The following is an 18961-nucleotide window of genomic DNA, read 5'->3' on the forward strand; positions in this document are numbered from 1 at the left end:
GTTAAGGTGGCCGGCTGTGTAATTTGAGTCCTGGACCTGGTGACTTGAGAAACACACCAGGCACATGTGTGTGTGTCCCCAAAATAAGGAGACGGTATTGTAACATGACTGTCTTCCTCACATCCTTCTCTATCTCTGGCAAGCACACATGCCCTCTAGCAAATTAAAAAAGAGGAAAAAAATGCTGGAATGTGGTTGAATGAGAGAAAGAGTAGTTACATCGCTACGATAGTATCAATTACACTTAGATACGATTGCATGATGTATAGTGAGTTTTTTTAAAAAATTACTTAATTTTATTTATTATTTTTTAATCTGACCAGAGAGAGAGGGAAGAAGAGAGAAACTGAGAAAACAAGCCACCAGGTCTGGGACTCAAACCGTGGTCAGCCAGTGAGAGTCCAGTGCCCTAACCACCATGCCGCCTGCCGGCTCAGTTTATTTTCTGACCTGTCCAAATGACCAGGTGGTAAAGCAAGTGGAGGGGGAGAGCTAAGTACACTGCCTCTAGAAAACAGAAACGTGTTTTTAGTGTTAATGATCATGTCCTTAGAGCATCTTGAAGCCCTTTATTGTGTTCTGTTTTGTTTCGGGGTTTTTTTTTTTTTTTTTTTTTTGGTTGGTTTTGTTTTGGTTTTGGCTTACCTTTCCCTGGGAGGCTTAGGACAGAAGCAAGTTTTCTGTTATCTCTAAGGGTAAACTAGGGTGTGTTGGTGCCCCCCACAGGCCACTATGAAACTCTGCAGCAATGGAAAGCAGTCTCGTCTCAGACATAGCACTAACCAGAGTTAAAAGCTACCGTCAGAAAATGTGCTCCTTCTTGGAGAGAAGAATGTTAATAATTGGTTTTAAATATGAGAGAACTTCAGAAAGTTTGTGGGAAATGGAATGAAAATAATGAGTTTATTTTTATGCAAAAAATAAACCCACACATAGTTTTCCAGAATATGCATTTTCCATGAATGTTTTGAAGACTCCTGGCATGTGCTCTTATTTTTAGTCTCTCTCCCTGTTAATCAGTTACAGTCCTAATCTCCCTTTGTTTTCCTTAGAAAGTATCTTTCAACTTTGTTGATTTCTCCTTTGTACCAATACTCTTTCTCTGTTTCAGAAAATAAATTGGGATGATTTGGCTGCCAAAAAAGTGCCTGCACCATTTAAGCCTGTGATTCGAGATGAGTTAGATGTGAGTAACTTTGCAGAAGAGTTCACAGAAATGGACCCCACCTATTCTCCTGCCGCCCTGCCCCAGAGCTCCGAGAGGCTATTTCAGGTAACCTGTGAGTGTGTGTATGTGTATGTTGACCATATGAACTTCAAAATAAAAGATTAATCTTTCCGTATTAAAGTAGTTTCACTGGCATCTTAAAAATGGGGTTCTCAGGACCAGCAGGTAGTATAGTGGTTAAAGGCGCTGGACTCCCACATGGCTGACTGCATTTAGAGTCCCAGACATGGTGGCTTGAAACTCACCCCAAGGACATGGATGTGTGTGTGTGCATGCCCAAAATCCCAGGAGGAGAATGGAGGAGAAGGAATTGCAGTGCAGCCACCCCCTGGGAGGGGGTGATTTCTCACTTTCCCTCTCACTGTTGTCTCTGTCTCTAGTGAGTGCATGTGTTCTATGGCAAAAACCTTATAAAGGGTGAGATGGTTCTTGGATCTCTTCAAAATCATTAAGTACTGCTCATTACAGATTGTTCACTGAAGCTTATAGTTTGCTAAGTAAAGATATTGTTCATGTCTTTACTGTTGATGTAAGGAGATGTTCATTTTTATCTAAAATTTAATTTTTGTTCAGGCGCTTATATGAAACATGCAATAATACTTTTATTTTACCTCTACTCCTATGAAATACTCTTTAATTCATAAACAGCGTTATCTGATTCTTTATCTTCAATGAATAATCTTTTTTTTCTACTGAATAGCCTTAAATGCTTTCATTACTTGAAAAAGATATAGACAGAATTTTCTATTTAGACTAGAACCTGGATCAGACTTAAAATATTCTGACTATTCAGTGGAATCATAGCTTTACTTTTTTTGACTCCTGTAAGTTATTTTTAGGGTAGTCTAATCTGGACACTCAGACTGCGTCCCGTGTTCTTTCCAAATCACTGTCTAGAGCATGACCAGGCACTTACTCTTTGTTTTGTTGTTTTGTTTTTAGTTGCCAGGGGGCTTGTATACTTACCAGAGAGAAACAGGGAAAGAAAAAAAAGAAGAAAGAAAGTACTCCCTAATGGTGTGTGGCCACACTATGATCCCTCCTTGTCTTTCCACCATTTGGGGATTTTAGACACACACACACATGACTAGCATGTTTTTCAAGCCACTGTGTGGGGCAGGGATTCAAACTGCAGTTGGCCATGTGGGATCTGGCTCCTTTAACCATTAGTCTATAGGGTTGGCCCATGTGGATGTTTTTGTTTTTTGTTTTGTTTTTTGAGAGATTTTTGCTGTAGGACGTATGCATTCACCAGACAGACAGAGAGAGATGGAGAGATAGAAAGCGAGAAATCACCCCCCAGGGGGGATGGCCATGCCTCAATCCCTTCTCCTCCATTCTCCTCTTGAGATCTTGGGCATGCACGCACACGTGCCCGGCGTGAGTTTAAGCCACTGGGCCTGGGACTTGAACTGTGGTCAACTACATGGGAGTTCAGCGACATAGCCATTATGCTAACTGCCGGTTCCCGTGTGGATGTTTTTTAAAACCTGTTTGTTGATGAACTAGTGAATAGTCTCGCTTGAATGGATTAACTATCCATCATTCTACCAACTTTCCTTTAAAACTGATTTTATTTCATTTTTTTTATCAGAGAGAGAAAGACACTACTCTTAAAAGTCTTGCCTTGTTGCAGTCCTTTCCCCATCCCCCCAGGCAGCCAGAATCACGGGCATGCACAGGGTACCCTGTGTCTTGCTCCAGCATCGCACAGGACATTCTGCTGCCTGCTACACTGCAGCTGGGCCACCACCTTTTAAAACAATGAAGACATAATAAACATATTACTTTTATATGGGTACAGTGTGATTTTTTAGCATGTGAATACAATGTGTAATGATCAAATTGGAGTAATGAGCACATTCCTTACCTCAAACATTTATCATTCCTTTTGGTTGGGGACATTCAGAAGTCCTCTCTCACTCGTAGCTGTTACGTGCTAGTAAATTATTACCTATACTTACGTTGCTGCGCTGTACAGCACTATCACTCACTCCTCTCACCTAGCTGTAGCTTCGTATCTGTTAACCAGCTTCTCCCCCTCCTCCCCTCCCCTCGCCCTTCCTGGCCCGTAGTAACTGTGGCCCTGTTCTCTACCTCTGCGAGGACTTTTTTCGTTTCTACATATAAATGAGAACACATGGCTTTTCCATTTTTGTGCCTGGCTTATTTCCCTTAATATAATGTCCTCGGGCTTGTTTTCATTGCCTCTTGATGGGATTTCATTCCTTTTCATGGCTGACGACTACTCCATCATCATTACACCACTTTTGGCTCAGCCCATCAGTTTGCCATTAGATTTTATTCCTTCTCCAAACTCAATGTTAAATGTAATTGTTCTCAGGACCAGCAGAGGGCATTGTGGTTACGTCGCTAGACGTAGTCGACCACAGTTTGAGTCCAGGACCTGGCTGCTTAAAATTCATGCTGAGCACATGTGCATGTGTGCCCAAAATCCCCAGAGGAGAATGGAGGAGAGGGGATTGTGGCATGGCCATCCCCCCAGGGATAATTTCTTGCTTTGTGTCTCTGTCTCTACAGCGAGCACACGTGTCCTATAGCAAAAATCTCTTGAGGGAAGAAAAAGGAATTATTCTGAAGAAATAGCATAAGAGTCAAATAATTGCTATCTTAGAAACTTATCTCTAATGAAACTTGCTATTTTTCTATTTTAAAACTAGTAGTATTTGGACTACTTTAATACCTTGACTATATGTTTTGAAAAGTTAGTCATGTTTATAAGTGAACTTTTATTAGCAATGTAAGAGAATTATAGAGATGAGTCAGATTTGGGGGTGAACACAGGGAGGAAGTCTTTTTCTCCCTTTGTTTTTGAATTGGTTTAATTCTGCCAGAAGATGGCATTATCTCCTTCCAAAAAGCATTTTTCTACTGATTTGAAATAACCCTGAATTTTGGATTACAAATAGAATAAAATTAGATTTACCTCAACAAATATTTGAGCATTTTTCTTTTTTTTTTTTAGAATTATTTTTATTTAACTTTATTTACTTATTTATTTATTTTAAATTTGACCAGAGAGGGACAGAGAAAGAGAAAGAAAGAAAGCGAGAAAGCCAGCCGCCAGGTCCAGGACTCAAACTGCAGTCGGCCATGTCAGAGTCCAGCGTCCTTAACCACCACACCACCTGTCAGCCCCACTTGAGCATTTTTTCTAAGAAAAAGAAGCATCCTAGTCTGTGCTAAACTGGATAATCTTGAGTGTCTTTACCTTTCCTCTGCTTTTCAGGGCTATTCCTTTGTTGCCCCTTCTATCCTGTTTAAACGTAATGCAGCTGTCATAGACCCTCTTCAGTTCCACATGGGAGTCGAACGTCCCGGAGTGACAAATGTCGCCAGGAGTGCCATGATGAAGGTACATAGACATGGTTGCTTAAATGTCGTATTTGTGGGTTACATGAATGTTCATATACCAACACCAATTAATGTTCTCAGGTTCAGTAAGTTTAATAGAATTACCATTCAAAAAAAGTATGGTTTTAAAAAATGAATAAATGGAAATGGCAATATTTGCCCTAAGGAATTATTAACTTTGGGTCTAGCAGTGGCATGATGGTTAAGGCATTGGACACCCACATGACTGACCACAGTTTGAGTCCCAGACCCGATGGCTTAAAAATCATGCTGGGTGCGTGTGCATGTGTACTCAAAATCCCAGGAGGAGAATGGAGGAGAAGGGACCGTGGTGTGACCATCCCCCCATGGGGTGATTTCTCACTTTCCCTCTCGCTGTCTTCCTGTCTTCAGCAAGTACACACACTCTGTGGCAAAAAGCTTTAAAAAAATAAATTATTAACATCAGTTTGGATGAGCTTCTTTGTACAATGCTGGAGAATTACATATCTTAAATGAATAGTATAGATGAAAATAGAAATAAAGAAAAATTTTAAATTATAGATGTACCCCATCTGTATCTTTTGATATAAATAATTTTTTTGAGAGGTTTTCGCTATAGGGCGCATGCGCTCGCCAGACAGACAGATAGAGACATAGAGATAGAAAGCGAGAAATCACCCCCCCAGGGGGGATGGTCACGCCGCAATCCCTTCTCCTCCATTCTCCTCTTGGGATCTTGGGCATGCACGCACACGTGCCCGGCGTCAGTTTTAAGCCACCGGTGCCGGGACGCGACCCGCGGTCAACTACGTGGGAATCCAGCGACATAGCCATTACGCTAACTGCTGGTTCCCTTGATATAAATAATTTTACCTTGATTTACAGTTTTAATTCTCCTTTACGTATCAGTCACATTCTTACATTACCTGCTGCTGGTTTCTTATCAGGACTCTCCATTCTATCAACACTATGACTTGGACCTGAAAGATAAACCCTTGGGAGAAGGAAGTTTCTCAATTTGTCGGAAGTGCGTACACAAGAAAAGTAACCAAGCATTTGCAGTCAAAATAATTAGCAAAAGGTATGACCATTTCTAGCAGTCCTTCTTACGTATTCATCCTAGTTAATGAATTCTATAAATCCAGAGATGTGATTAAAAGGAAATCAGAGGGAAACCGTCAGACCTTCACCCGTGGGTTTAGCTGCGTGGCTCCTCAGTTGATCTGCTACACTTCCAACTCTTGTAGGTATTTTCTGATAAAGTAATCCATCTGGACAGAAATCATAGTCTGATACGCTTTTGAGTTTAATATAGGAAAATTTTCTCACAGCAGTGGTATATTTCACCAGCCTTGCTTAGCGATTTCACCATCTATTGCCATTTGTATTAGATATATATTTGGAATGATTTTCTCTGGGATTATTTAGCTAGCTACCAGTTGCTTTGAGAGCCAGCTAGTAGTCCGGGTAACTGATGGTTACCTTCATGATTGGAAATTCTTGTTGCCAACCTGTCAGGTAAGTAGAGCGTTCATTTCTTTATATGACTAGTTCTTTTTCTGACTCAGAAATAACGATATTCTCTAGAATAATGTATTACTTTTTCTGGTGGGTGATATGATTCATGACTTTCCCGGAAACCTCATTCTGATACTTTGACATGTTTATTCTTTCTTTTTTTTTTTTTTTTTTTTTTTGAGAGGTTTTCGCTATAGGGCGCATGCCCTCGCCAGACAGACAGAGAGAGACATAGAGACAGATAGCGAGAAATCACCCCCCAGGGGGGATGGTCACGCTACAATCCCTTCTCCTCCATTCTCCTCTCGGGATCTTGGGCACGCATGCACACGCGCCCGGTATGAGTTCTAAGCCACTGGGTCTGGTTCGCGAACCGCGGTTGACTACATGGGAATCCAGCGATATAGCCATTACACTAACTGCTGGTTCCCTTGACATGTTTGTTCTGAACACACTGTCAATAAAAACAAAATTAGGATTACTGTAATACCAACATGAAAAAACTTTTCTGAGGAGACATGTGGACAGGAACTTTGTCTTGCAGAATGGAAGCCAATACTCAGAAGGAAATAACGGCTCTGAAACTGTGTGAAGGACACCCCAATATCGTGAAGTTGCATGAAATTTTTCATGACCAGGTACTCCACATTTTTCTTCTGTGTGTACTAAATACGTGCAGGGTTCTACTTTTCACTAGCTTTGTTGGTGCTTTCGAGTCAGAGTCAGGGATACGGGACCTCACCCAGCCACTGAGAAGAGAAGAGAAACTTCTGCCACACATCTCTTACCCACCCTCATGTCAGTTCATCCTTTTACACGCAGCAATCACCATGTATGACATGGAAGGAGGACTGAGGGGTCCTGTCTCAGTGGCACTGTCGCTGGCTACAGCCCCCAATAGCTTAATTACTGCCTACTTCTCAGTACTCAGTAGAATTGAACCTTCAACTTTCCTTTCACTTCTGGAATAGAACTTGAAAGAGTCTTCACCCTAACTACTGTAAGATCAAGGACGTAGGAAGCACAAGAGCAAAGGTAGTCCCTTCACCTCTTTGTTTCAGCTGGTGGATTTTGCTCAGACCTCAGGCTGGGTCTTGCTGTCCCCTTTTCTCCTTCCATCCCCGCTCTCCTATGAGAACCTAATGGAAATGTGTCACTTGAGATAGGAGAGGATGTCTGTGGTGCCAGGTCCGTGTTGCCTCTCAGCCTGTCCCACTGCCATCTCTCAGGACAGAAATTGTCCCATCACAGGAGTCTGCCCCCTAGGCTGGGTCAGATGCGGCTCGCCTACCCAAGACAACATGGAGGCACAAGAGCCAAAGCCAATTCTGAATGCGTTCTACTTTGCCATAATTTTTACCAGTGAACAGATTACAAGGGTTCATGAGACTTATCCAAGGTCACACAGCAACTCAGTGAAAATGCAGGAGGGAGAATCTGGCTTCCAGTGTGGGGCTGTCATCATTGTGCTTCTCTGACTTCTGTGACCTAGGACAGCTGGGGCCCAGTTCTCTACCACATTGAAGTCTCCCAGTGGACGATGACCAAGAATGGCATGCGGTGGTGAGCACTGGGCAGCAGCAGCGGAAGCGTCACAGCTGTAACAGCTGCCACATTCATTATCACATACCTTCCGTGGTCCGGGTACCTCACCAAACACTGCACGCATTGTATTATTCGGTCCTTACCGTAACTGTGATGGGAGGAAATGGAAAGTCATAGAAGTTAAGTGCCAGGGCTCACAGTTTGTAAGTGGTAGTGCTTGGATCTGATTCCAGGCAGTCCCACTTCAGGGTTCAGCAAGCTTTCAGTTGCTTTGCTCAGCCTCAGGGGAGAGAGAAACAGCCTGGCTTTCACAGGCAGCGAGCACCCGAGATGGCATCATCCTCTACTTACTCTTTGGTTTTCGTTGTCAGAAGAGAAATGCCTTTGAGGCAAAGACACTGGGGGGGAGACCTGCTCTCCCTGCTGCTGCCCCCACCACAATAAGCTATTTAACTCGGCAGAGGTGGTGAGTTCTCTGGCCACTGCAGGCGCTTGAGACAAGATTGGGCCCAGACCCTGTGGAGCAGTTGGTAGCATGCTAGACTGCAGAGCTGGAAGCCACATGCGACTGCAGTTTGAGTTCCCAGCCCACTTATCCCAAAACCATGCCGGGCCCATGAAAGCACAGGTGATCAGGATCCTGGTAGGCCAGAGGACTGGACAAAGTGGATCGCAGCGTGACTAAGCACCATGGAAGGGGCTTCTCCCTATCTCACTTTCTCTCTCATGCGTCCATAAACTCTATCATACATTTTTAAGATTAGGGAGCAAGGGCGTGGTGGCTCCCGTCCTATGGCAAAAACCTATGGAGGCTGGAAGATTAGGGAGCAAAAAACTAGACAGTCTCCAGTTGAAGCTGATCTGGAAGAAATTCACATATCAATCAAGTGATAGATGAAAGATCTTAGAGGGCCCCTCTGGGTATGCTGCTGTTCCCCAGCAACATGCTAGCCACGACATGTGCTCTCCAACCTTCACACGGATGTCGGATCTCAGGCTCTCCAGCCCTCGTTTTGTATTTATATCACAAGTTAAATTGATTATTTGCTGTCATTGTATTTATGAGTTACTAGAATATAAATTATCTCATGGCATAATTCTATACATACTAGTGCAGATATGTTAACGTTCTAAAATGCAGTTGCTGAAATACGCCTTGTTTTTTCCCACAATAGTGACACGGTTGCCTAGACCGTCCCTGTGTCCACAGTCTTCTTTTCAACTAACAGGTGACATTGACAGGGGGTGGGTCTTCGGCCTTCATGCAGTTGTGCAGTTCTTGTTCTGTACTGGGGTCTGCTTTGCCTACTCTGTGAGTGTCCTGCTGCTGCTGGCCTGTCACCACAGACTTGAAGCGGTCAAGTTTATCAGCTTCAGCCTGGACACCCAAAGTCCAAGGTCAGCCTCACTGCTGTAAATCGAAATGTCGGTGGGCCGGTTCTTTTGGAGGCCCTCCACCAGCGTTCTTGCTTTTTAGCTTCTAGAGACCACCCACACTCCTTGGCTTCGACCTTCTGTATTCTCTCACCTCTTGCCTCCACCCTGTACTACTGACTCTGATGGAGAGTTCAGGGCATCTTCGCATCTCAAGGTCCTTCATCAAATCCACAAAGTCCCTTCACATCTAAGATGACAGCCACAGGTTCGAGGGCTTAGGACTGGACACCTTTGGCGGGGTGTTACTCAAGCTACTGTACACACATTTTGTTATTGTTACCTGCGTGTTATCGATAAGGGTCTTGGCGTTCAGATAGGTAAAGTAGCAGGATGGGAGGAACACGACTGGCGTTCAAATACCCCAGACCTATCTTTCTTTTTTTTTTCATACTGTCTTTCTAGGAGCACTTTTCTTTCTTCTTTTTTTTTTTTTAATATTTTTTTACTTCCAGAGAACACATACACACTCAGCAGAGACAGACAGAATGGGGAGGGGGAGAAAGCACCCTCCAGCAGCGTACAGTCATGCTGCGATCCCTTCTCCATTTCTGTGTCCTGTGTAGACCCTGCATATGCAGGCGCACACACCTCCCATGTCCTCTAAGCCGATGGGGCCAGGACTCAAACCCAGTTGGCCATGTGGTCCAGCCCACAATTTTCCTCTTTTTTTTTTTTCCTTTCTTAAGGTTTTTGCCATAGGGTGTGGACAGTGAGAGGAAAATCAACCCCCAGGGGAATGGCTAGACCTCAGTCCCTTCTCTTCCAGTCTCCTCTCAGGATTTTTGGGCATGCACATACACACACTTGGTCCGGGATTCAAACTGTAGTCAGCAATGCAGGAGTCCAGCACCTTAAGCACTCCACCACCTGCTGGTCCCCCACACAATTTTCTTAATAAGAAATTGTTGACCTTTTACAATTTGTCCTATATGTTCAGGATAATGTACTTACAATTGTGTTTTTTTATGAAGCGCTTTTTTACTGAGTTTTGCTAATTCAGAAGGAAACATATTTATTCATTGAGTGCTGGTACTGTAATGCATAACACCTGGATCTGAGTGAGCTGTTTTGAGAGTGGATGTCGTTTCTTTGCCTTTTGATAGCTCTTACGTTATTTTCTTTGTGAGAGTTTGTGTAAAGCATGGTAAACTTACACAGTAACTAAGACAGTGTCATTGGGATCAAAAGCAATCATTTAAAAAAATCACACTGTGAGTTATGGGTACAGGTTGAGTATCTCTTACCTGAAATGACTTAGGACCAGAAATATTCTAGATTTTGGGTTTTTTGGATTTTGGAAGATTCACACATATTTAATGAGATCTAAACACAAAATTCATTTTGTTTCGTACACTTTATACACACAGCCTGATGGTAATTTTATATCATATTTTATATTGCAGCATTTTAACTGCAGCCTGTCACGTCAGGTCAGGTATAGAAGTTTCCACTGGTGGCGTTATCGAATTCTTGCTCAGTTTTGGATTTTGGATTAGGGATGTTCAACCTGTATTTCCAAGTAGTACTAACAGGAACCTGAAGCTAATTTGTTGAGCCCTGACAAGGGGTACAAAGCAACATTATCAAACAATACCTTTTTAAACAGGTCAGTTTGCCGTTAAATGGGTGAGCCTGGCTTCATGTGTGCAGTTGCCCGTAGTCTGTAATCCTCTGTATTATTTAAAGTAGATGATTTCATGTTATTGTCAGCACTGGGTCCCACTTTAAAAAGAGAGAGATATAAACTTGATAGAGAGGGTTGGATCTCTTATTCAAATGGAAGAATTAGTCAGGAAAGGACTATAAAAAGATCTCACTGCAGTACTTCAAATTTTCCATGACCAAAATAGAATTCTGGAAAAGCAGCATTATCCTTCAGCTCTTTCCCCTAAAATACACGGATTGCTGTTTATTAATTTAACAAGGGGTTATTTAAACTTACTGGTAATAGAGAATAGTCAATAAATGCTTTACTCGTTCATAAACATCTCCCTCTCTTCATTAAGAGCCCCACATTATCCTTGGTTTTTTCCCCTAGCTTCACACTTTCCTAGTGATGGAACTTCTGAATGGGGGAGAGCTGTTCGAACGCATTAAGAAGAAGAAGCACTTCAGTGAGACGGAAGCCAGCTACATCATGCGCAAGCTCGTTTCAGCTGTGAGCCACATGCACGATGTCGGGGTGGTGCACAGAGACCTGAAACCCGAGGTATAAATGATGGCACCGCTGATGGAATCCCGTCTAGTGTTACGGCCCCCAGATATGTTTAGTTTCCACTTTTTGATTTGAATATTTTTATTTTGGGGACTATTACATAGGTACTTGAAATGTGTTTCCCCCCCCCATTTCTATTTCAGTCTAAAATAAAATCATCTCTTTTTCCCCCCAGCAGATCATCTTGAGGTTATATCTGTAAGTGTGAGAGCCTTTTATGGAAAAAATACTTTATGCAGCAGTTGTGGACTAAAAATAGCAATGGAAATTTTGTAGCAGAAAATAATATTCCTTCTATATGTAAACCATATTTAGAGGGTTTTTTTAAATGATGTGTCTTGAAAGCTTATTTTCCACATTTGTAATCACATTGATTAGCTCATGAACAGAAATGTATATAATTCTATTTAAAATACTTAAAGATTTGTCTTGGTTCAGTGAGTTATGCCATCTTTATATCTGCTTTTCTATGCTGATGTACTATAATATTTATAGAACTGTATAGCTGTCTAGAAGTTGCAGCTCTTTATATATTTCTTCTTCTTAAAAGGTTAATAAGTAAGTTCTCAACTGTAGAATGATCCCTTTTTGGTATCAAAAATATGAAAACCCCTCCTTTTTGAAAATCAACAAAGTAATAATGAAAATTGGAAAACAAAACCCAGTAATTTATTGAAAAAGTTAACAATGAATCACTCTTTACATATGCCAAATTATACATATTTCCTCTCCAAAATAGAACTTCGTTTTTAATTACCATGTGATTATAATGAAATTTCAAGTATATTTAAAATATTTTCTTTTTTTGTTGAATCACAACGAGTATTTCACTTAAAGCACCATTTTTGTCTTCAACTTAAGTATCTTTTCTTGTTGGAGGAAAAGAGTTTTTAAAATGGAATTATGTGCCTGCAAATATAATTGGTTTATTCCTTTCAGGTATTTAAACCTTTATCTATGTACTTTCTGTCTTCTGTATTACTAGTAATGTATTCTATTTTATTTACTATTATTTTAATTTGCTATAGGACATGCATGTCCATCAGAGAGAGAGGAAAAGTGAGAAAGCAAGCCACCAAGTCTAGGACTTGAACCATGGTCAGCGATGTGGGGGTCCAGTGCCTCAGCCACCATGCCACCTGCTGGCCCTGTATTACTAGTAATTAATCCAAAGTGAATTGTGTTTTATGAACTTGCAACTATGATGGCTCCCTCTGCTTCCTTCATCAGAGTTCTCACTCTCCTACCTAACGCCCACCGAAAATATGGCGCTCTGTATGTTGGAGATTAGCTGTCTATTTTTAAATGTGAAAGCACACCACTTAAATGTTTTCTTGATAGACAAGGAACAAGCATGTAGTTTTTTTAATTGAAAAGATCTGTTCCATGACGGCATAGAATTCATTTTCACATGTTTTACTCTTTGATAACTGGCCATCTGTTATCTCATGAGTCTGAAATGAGACAACTGTCCTCTCCAGCAGAATTTCAATCTGCCTTCCTACTTTTCTGGTAGAAAAGCTACTTAGGTTGCTTAATTCTTCATATTCATTATAAACTGTATCTTTCAAATAGCCATTTTGAAATGAAGTAGCATTGTCAAGACTATTTAGAATGTTCTACTCCAGTTATAGTCCTAAACAAACTAGATTTTGGAGAGATGAAATACACCTTTGAACTAACACTTTCATAATTAAATCTCTTTCACTTTGACTTTTAAGTGGCAGAGTCTATATCTACAAACTCAAAGTTCATTCCTTCTCCCATGTAGCATTTTTTTTTTTTTGAGAGGTTTTTGCTGTAGGGCACATGTACTCGCTAGAAAGACAAAGAGAGACAGAGAGACAGAAAGTGAGAAATCACCCCCTAGGGGGGTTAGCCACGGTGCAGTCCCTTCTCCTCCATTCTCCTCTTGAGATCTTGGGCACGCCCACACACGTGCCCGGCGTGTGTTTCAGCCCCCGGGTCTGGGACTCAAACCGTGGTTGACTACATGGGAGTCCAGTGACATAGCCATTATACCAACTGCTGGTCCCTCCATGTAGCATTTTAAGATCTGATTATATATCTTGCATTGATAGCTATGTGGGATTCATTTTTCACATAGGCAAAATCCTAAATTCTAGGTGAGAATCAGATAAATTTAGATGTTGGGTGACATTCTTAGTAGGTTGCTTTGTATTTTTCATACTGATCCTATGCTCTTCTAAGATTGAGAAAAGATATATATACACATATAAAATTAGTTTCAGGAAGAACTTGAGATGTGAATAAAAGATGGAATGGTTACCTCCTACCATTTCTGATGGTGTGTACGCACACACACGCACACGTGCACACACACCCCATGTAGAACTCTCTCTAACTCTCTACTTTGTACCTTGGGAGAGGAGGAAGGAAAGTGAGTGGCACTCCAGTTTTACAGGCTCAAGAGTAGAAGGAATGGGGCGAGCATATAGTGTAGCAGTTACGTCGCTGGACTCCCACGTGGTTGACCCGCAGTTCGAGTGCCAGACCCAGTGACTTAAAATTCATGCTATGTGCGTGCATCCCCAAAATCCTGAGAGGAAAATGGAGGAGAAGAGATTGTGACATGGCCATTGCTGCATGGCCATCTCTTGCTTTCTGTCTCTCTGTCTCTGTAGTGAGTGCACACAAGTGCACATGCCCTATAGCAAAAATCTCTCTCAAAAAAGATAAAAAAGGGTAGAGGAATGAATTTAAATCATTGATTAAAGTGAATGCCATGTGGCTTCATTTCTTCCACTTTAAGATCGACGTGTCCGATCCAGGAAATTCTTGGCCAGTCTTAATATAGAATAAATTCTAGGCAACCCCAAAGTCTTAGTAGGCTCAGTGAATACAGGGACCAGGTGTGCTCCATTCCTTGCTCAGTGCTTTGCCCGTGGAGGAGCTTGGGGGTTATTTGCTGAAGGACTTCGCCCAAACAAATGTCCATGAACGCCAGCTCTTACTTTGGTCATCACAAATTCAGGATGAAGCACTGATAAAAAATTTAACAGAACTTTTCAGTTTGCTCTTTTGCTTCACTTTCCTCCTATTTTATTCATTTTTAACTTTTAATTGGAACACTTAGACAATTTTTCTTTTTGTACTAATGAAGCCTTCTCCTTCAGTTAGACTGGTATTAACAAAGCAAATGATGTTCTTAGCTGGGAATAATTTCGTGAATATAAAAGCATAACAGATTTTGTTGAGACGTCTAAAGACAATATAATCAGATTCACTTCTTTAGGAACTAGCTTGATGGGCGGATTCAAATGACTTGCATGTCAGTACAGTTGGCATTTATTAAGCATGTGATATATTCAGAAGTACTATAGTAAGGCCTTAGTGATCTAGAAGACTTGGTGGATGAATGATTCAAAATAATGTTTTCTTGGGACCAGCAGGTAGCATAGTGTTTAAGGCCCTGGAGTCCCACATGACCAATCACAGTTCGAATCCTGGACCTGGTGTCTTGAAACTCATGCCAGGTGCATGTGCATGTCCGCCCAAAATCCTGAGAGGAGAATGGAGGAGAAGGGATTGAGGCATGACCATCCCCCTGGGGGGTGATTTCTCTCGTCTTTTCTGTCTCTCCAGCAAGTGCATGTGCCCTATAGCAACATTCTCTCAAAAAAAAATAAAATAATGTTTTCCAAATATTGAGAGATAATATCTTGAAGTATCAAATATGTTTAAACATTAACTGTTTTCGCGAAAATATTTCTGAAAAGTAATACATACCTGTACCGTGTCTTCTTAATAGACTATACTAGGTATTTTATAGCTGTTCTGTTTTTTACTTCATTCAATGAACAGAAATTTTCTAAAGCACCTACCTACTCTATGACTGTGCCAGGCCCTAGGGACAGGTTTGCAAATAAAGTAGACATATAGTCCCTGTCCTTCTGGAATTGTAGTTTAATGGAGATGAAGAACTTAAACTAGTAACACAGAAACAATAAGTGTCAGAGGGAAAAGTAAATAGTGCTAGAGGAAAAATGGAAAGTTCTAACTTCGTCTGGTAGGATGGTTAGGGTGGCAGCTCTAAATGAGGAATAGGTGCCCATGAGCCAGGTTGGAAGGTAGGGTGGTGAAGGAGGTCTAGGTTGACAATCTCCACTGTGAAAATCTGAAATCTGCAGTGTTCCAACATGATGCCATAAGCGGAAAATTCCATATCTGATTCCACGTGACAGGTCACAGTCAAAATGCAGGCATATGCACAGTTTCTACAGCCTCCTCAGGGAAGTTCTCAGCTGAAAGCGAGAAACAAAAGTTAATGAAAAATGGGAAATTTGCATAAATCTAAGGAGTGGCCTCACCAGCATTCCCGTGAACACGTGCCACTTAATGGTATGCTGATCGTGAAACACGGCAAAGGTTTATCATGACAAACTGTGTTGAAGGGCACTGTGAATATTCAACAGGGTGTTGCAAAAATTTAAGAAAAGACACTGTTAAATTTTTAAAGATTTGTGGTGATAAAGCATCTGCTCCTCACCGAGTGGAAAAATTCATGGACAAGTTTGTTGAGGTTTTCGCTGATGTAAAGTCTGACTCTAGAACAAGCCCACAGTGCTATAAAATAGCATGTTTGGGGTATTCTTGCCCCAGGAGGACACTGACTGCAGCTGCTGCAGGAATTAAGGACGCCGAGGCCAGAGTGACTGTGCTGCGATGGGCTAGCGCAGCAGGCACGTGTCCTCTAAACTCGCCGTTAGGCAAGAGCTTGCCTCCTTGCTGTTTTAGAGAAGTTCATTTCCCACCAGTTCATTATTATGTAGCAAAAAGGCTTGGATCCCCAGGGACATCTTTTCTGATTAGTTTCACAGACATGTGCCAGTGGCTTGTGCTCACTGCAGAGCAGCCAGGCTAGATGACGACTGCAAGATTGTGTTAGTCCTTGATAACTGTTCAGCTCACACTCCAGCTGAAATTCTCATTAAAATAATATTTACGCAAGGTACTTTCTCCCAAACACGACTCTAATAGTTAGCCATGTGGCCTGAGTATCCTTAGATCAATGAAGAGGAAATAGAACACAGTCTTGAGCAGCGTGCCAGCAGCAGTGAGCAGAGGCATGGGCGTGGATGGTTTTCTAAAGGAGCTTAAGCGTGAAGGATGGCACGGATGCACTAACCGATGCTTGGGACACAGTGACTAAAGACACCATACCTGCCTGGAATGGCTGCTGGCCTATGACTGTGTTCAGTGATGATGATGAACAAGGGGGTAACTGAAGGATTCCATGTGAAGTAGGAAGAAACTTGTCCGATCTTACGAATGCAAACAGAGTATTTCGACAAGCTGGAAGACATGGCTATTGAGGAATTTCTTTAACGTCAATAATGAGGCTCTGGCTGTTCATTTATTGACACAGGGTGAAATACCTAAAATGGTTCTGAATCGAGGTGATTGTGGTAGTGAAGATGACATTGGGGTTTTTTTAAATTATTTTCTTAATTTTATTTTATTCATTCATTTATTTTTTAAATTGACCAGAGAGACACACAGAGAGAGTAAGAGAGAGAAAGTGAGAAAGCAAGCCACCAGGTCTGGGACTCGAACCGTGGTCAGCCATGTGAGAGTGTCCAGCACCTTAACTACCATGCCACTTGCTGGTCCCAAAGATGACATTGTTAAGACTGCTGGGAATGTGTCTAGAGATACATGGTGAAAATGCGGCTCAAGCAGCATGCATTCATAACAGCACAAGAGATCACGTCAGTTTATAAAATCAGGAGGCTCCTAAGACACAATCTACTGTTAATGAGACAGATGGCTCTGGAGGAAACATTTATAAAAGCCCTCCAGCAGAGTGCCTTCTCATCCCCTGAGGACCCACTTCCTGGTCCCTCAACTCCCTTCTGATATTTCTTCTTACTTTGAAAAAAAGAAATAAAGTATACAGAAACCTTTGAATCAAAACCAGCATCCTACATGGGGACCGAAGCCTGTGGTTGTTGCTGTTGTCTAGCTGCTGATACAGTATTCTGGTGAGGCTACGTGTGGCTTAGTTACCTGAACACATTACTGTCTCACTGTATTAATGGTTTCCTATATATTTTTACTGTTAAGTACTTACATCTGAATAAGTGTAAGAAAAACGGTGGCTTGTCAATAGCATATAATTCAGAATCAGGAATGATGGTGATGCCAAACAAGATTGTCCACAAGGGTGGCTAAAATAGTGACACCTTTGCTTTCTTACTATTTCAGTGTACACAAACTTTGCCTCGTGCACAAAATTATTGAAAATGATGCCTAAAATTACCTTTATATTACTTGTGTAAATGCGTTTCATGTTTATACTTGGGTCCCATTCCCGTGCTGTCTCATATTGTATATACAGATTGTTGAAAATCTGAAATCGGGACCAGCAGTTAGCGTAATGGCTATGTTGCTGGACTCCCATGGAGCCAACTGTGGTTCGAATCCCAGACCCGGTGGCTTAAACTCACGCCGGGCGCGTGTGCGTGCATACCCAAGGTCCTGAGAGGAGAATGGAGGAGAAGGGATTGCGGCGTGGCCATCCCCCCCGGGGGGGGGTGATTTCTCGCTTTTTGTCTGTCTGTCTGGCAAGCGCATGCGCCCTATAGCAAAAACCTCTCAAAAAAAATTAAAAAATCTGAAATCTAAAATACTTCCAGTCCCAGTCATTTTGTATAAGGGAATTCAACCTGTGGAAGACAAACTCGAGCAGAGGAAAAGTGTAGACAAGGGATCTGACATCAGAAGAGGCATGAAACACTTGGGAAATGTTTCTGTTGTAGCATCAGTGCATTGAAATCCAGCCTTTAAGACACCGTAATCAGTGTGAATCGACAACCCTCGGAATGGGAGAGAATTTTTGTTAACTGTGCCTCAGATAAGGGACTGATACCCAGAATACACAGGGAACTCAAGTGGCTTACCAGGAAGAAAATGATTAACCCAATTAAAAGATGGGAAAATTAGCTGAATAAACAACTCTCTAAGGAAGACATACAAACAGCCAAAAAGCATTTGAAAAAACGCTCAGCATCCCTCATCATAAGAGAGATGCAAATCAAAACCCAATGAGATACTACCCAGTCAGAATGACAAAGATTCAAAAAAAAAAAAATGATAAGAGCTGGAGGGGATGTGGTGAAAGGGGAACACTCCTACATTGTTGGTGGAAATGTAAATTGGTCCAGCCACTGTGGAGAACAATATGGAGGTTCCTCAAAGACCTTCAAATACAACTACCATATGATCCAGCAATTTCACTCCTGGGTATTTACCTGAAGGACAGGAAAATGCTCAGTCAGAAAAGCACTTGCACAAGTATTTTTATTACAGCATTATTCATGATTGCTAAGACATGGAATCAACCCAAGTGTCCACAAACATGAATGGGTTGAAAAAAGTATGGTACATAAACTCCATGGAATGCTATTCAGCCATAAAAAGCTACAAGGCCCTGGAATTTGATAGAAAGTGGACAAATATGGAAGATCTGTTGAGTGAAGCAGGTCAGGCTATAAAAGAGTGACATTGTATGTCTCCACTTAACATGTATCAACTGTCTGCGCTCTATGGTAGAGACTGAAAATCCGGAGGACATAAAAGCATTAAAAATTGTTATGAACACTACAAAGTGGAAGGAACGTGTGGGAGGGGAAGAGCAT

General features: G+C 41.7%; 1 protein-coding gene and 1 long non-coding RNA gene across 2 annotated transcripts in view; one reads left to right on the forward strand and one right to left on the reverse strand.

Annotated features, from left to right (window-relative positions):
* The window catches only part of RPS6KA5 (ribosomal protein S6 kinase A5), a 153005-nt gene that overhangs the window by 108892 nt on the left and 25152 nt on the right, over positions 1-18961 (forward strand). Inside the window, exons 8-12 of the mRNA XM_027775488.1 lie at positions 1112-1273; positions 4479-4604; positions 5533-5666; positions 6648-6741; positions 11124-11294. Coding sequence (XP_027631289.1) covers positions 1112-1273; positions 4479-4604; positions 5533-5666; positions 6648-6741; positions 11124-11294 — 687 coding nt within the window. The remainder of the gene's footprint in view (positions 1-1111; positions 1274-4478; positions 4605-5532; positions 5667-6647; positions 6742-11123; positions 11295-18961) is intronic.
* On the reverse strand, positions 2856-15362 carry LOC114009580 (uncharacterized). Its single transcript, XR_003550973.1, has 3 exons — positions 15051-15362; positions 10680-10807; positions 2856-2981 (listed from the first exon to the last, which is right to left on the reverse strand). It is a non-coding gene; the product is annotated as an uncharacterized LOC114009580 (long non-coding RNA).

Source organism: Tupaia chinensis, unplaced genomic scaffold (genome assembly GCF_000334495.1).
Source record: "Tupaia chinensis unplaced genomic scaffold, TupChi_1.0 Scaffold000568_1, whole genome shotgun sequence".
In the NCBI taxonomy this organism is placed as follows: domain Eukaryota; kingdom Metazoa; phylum Chordata; class Mammalia; order Scandentia; family Tupaiidae; genus Tupaia; species Tupaia belangeri.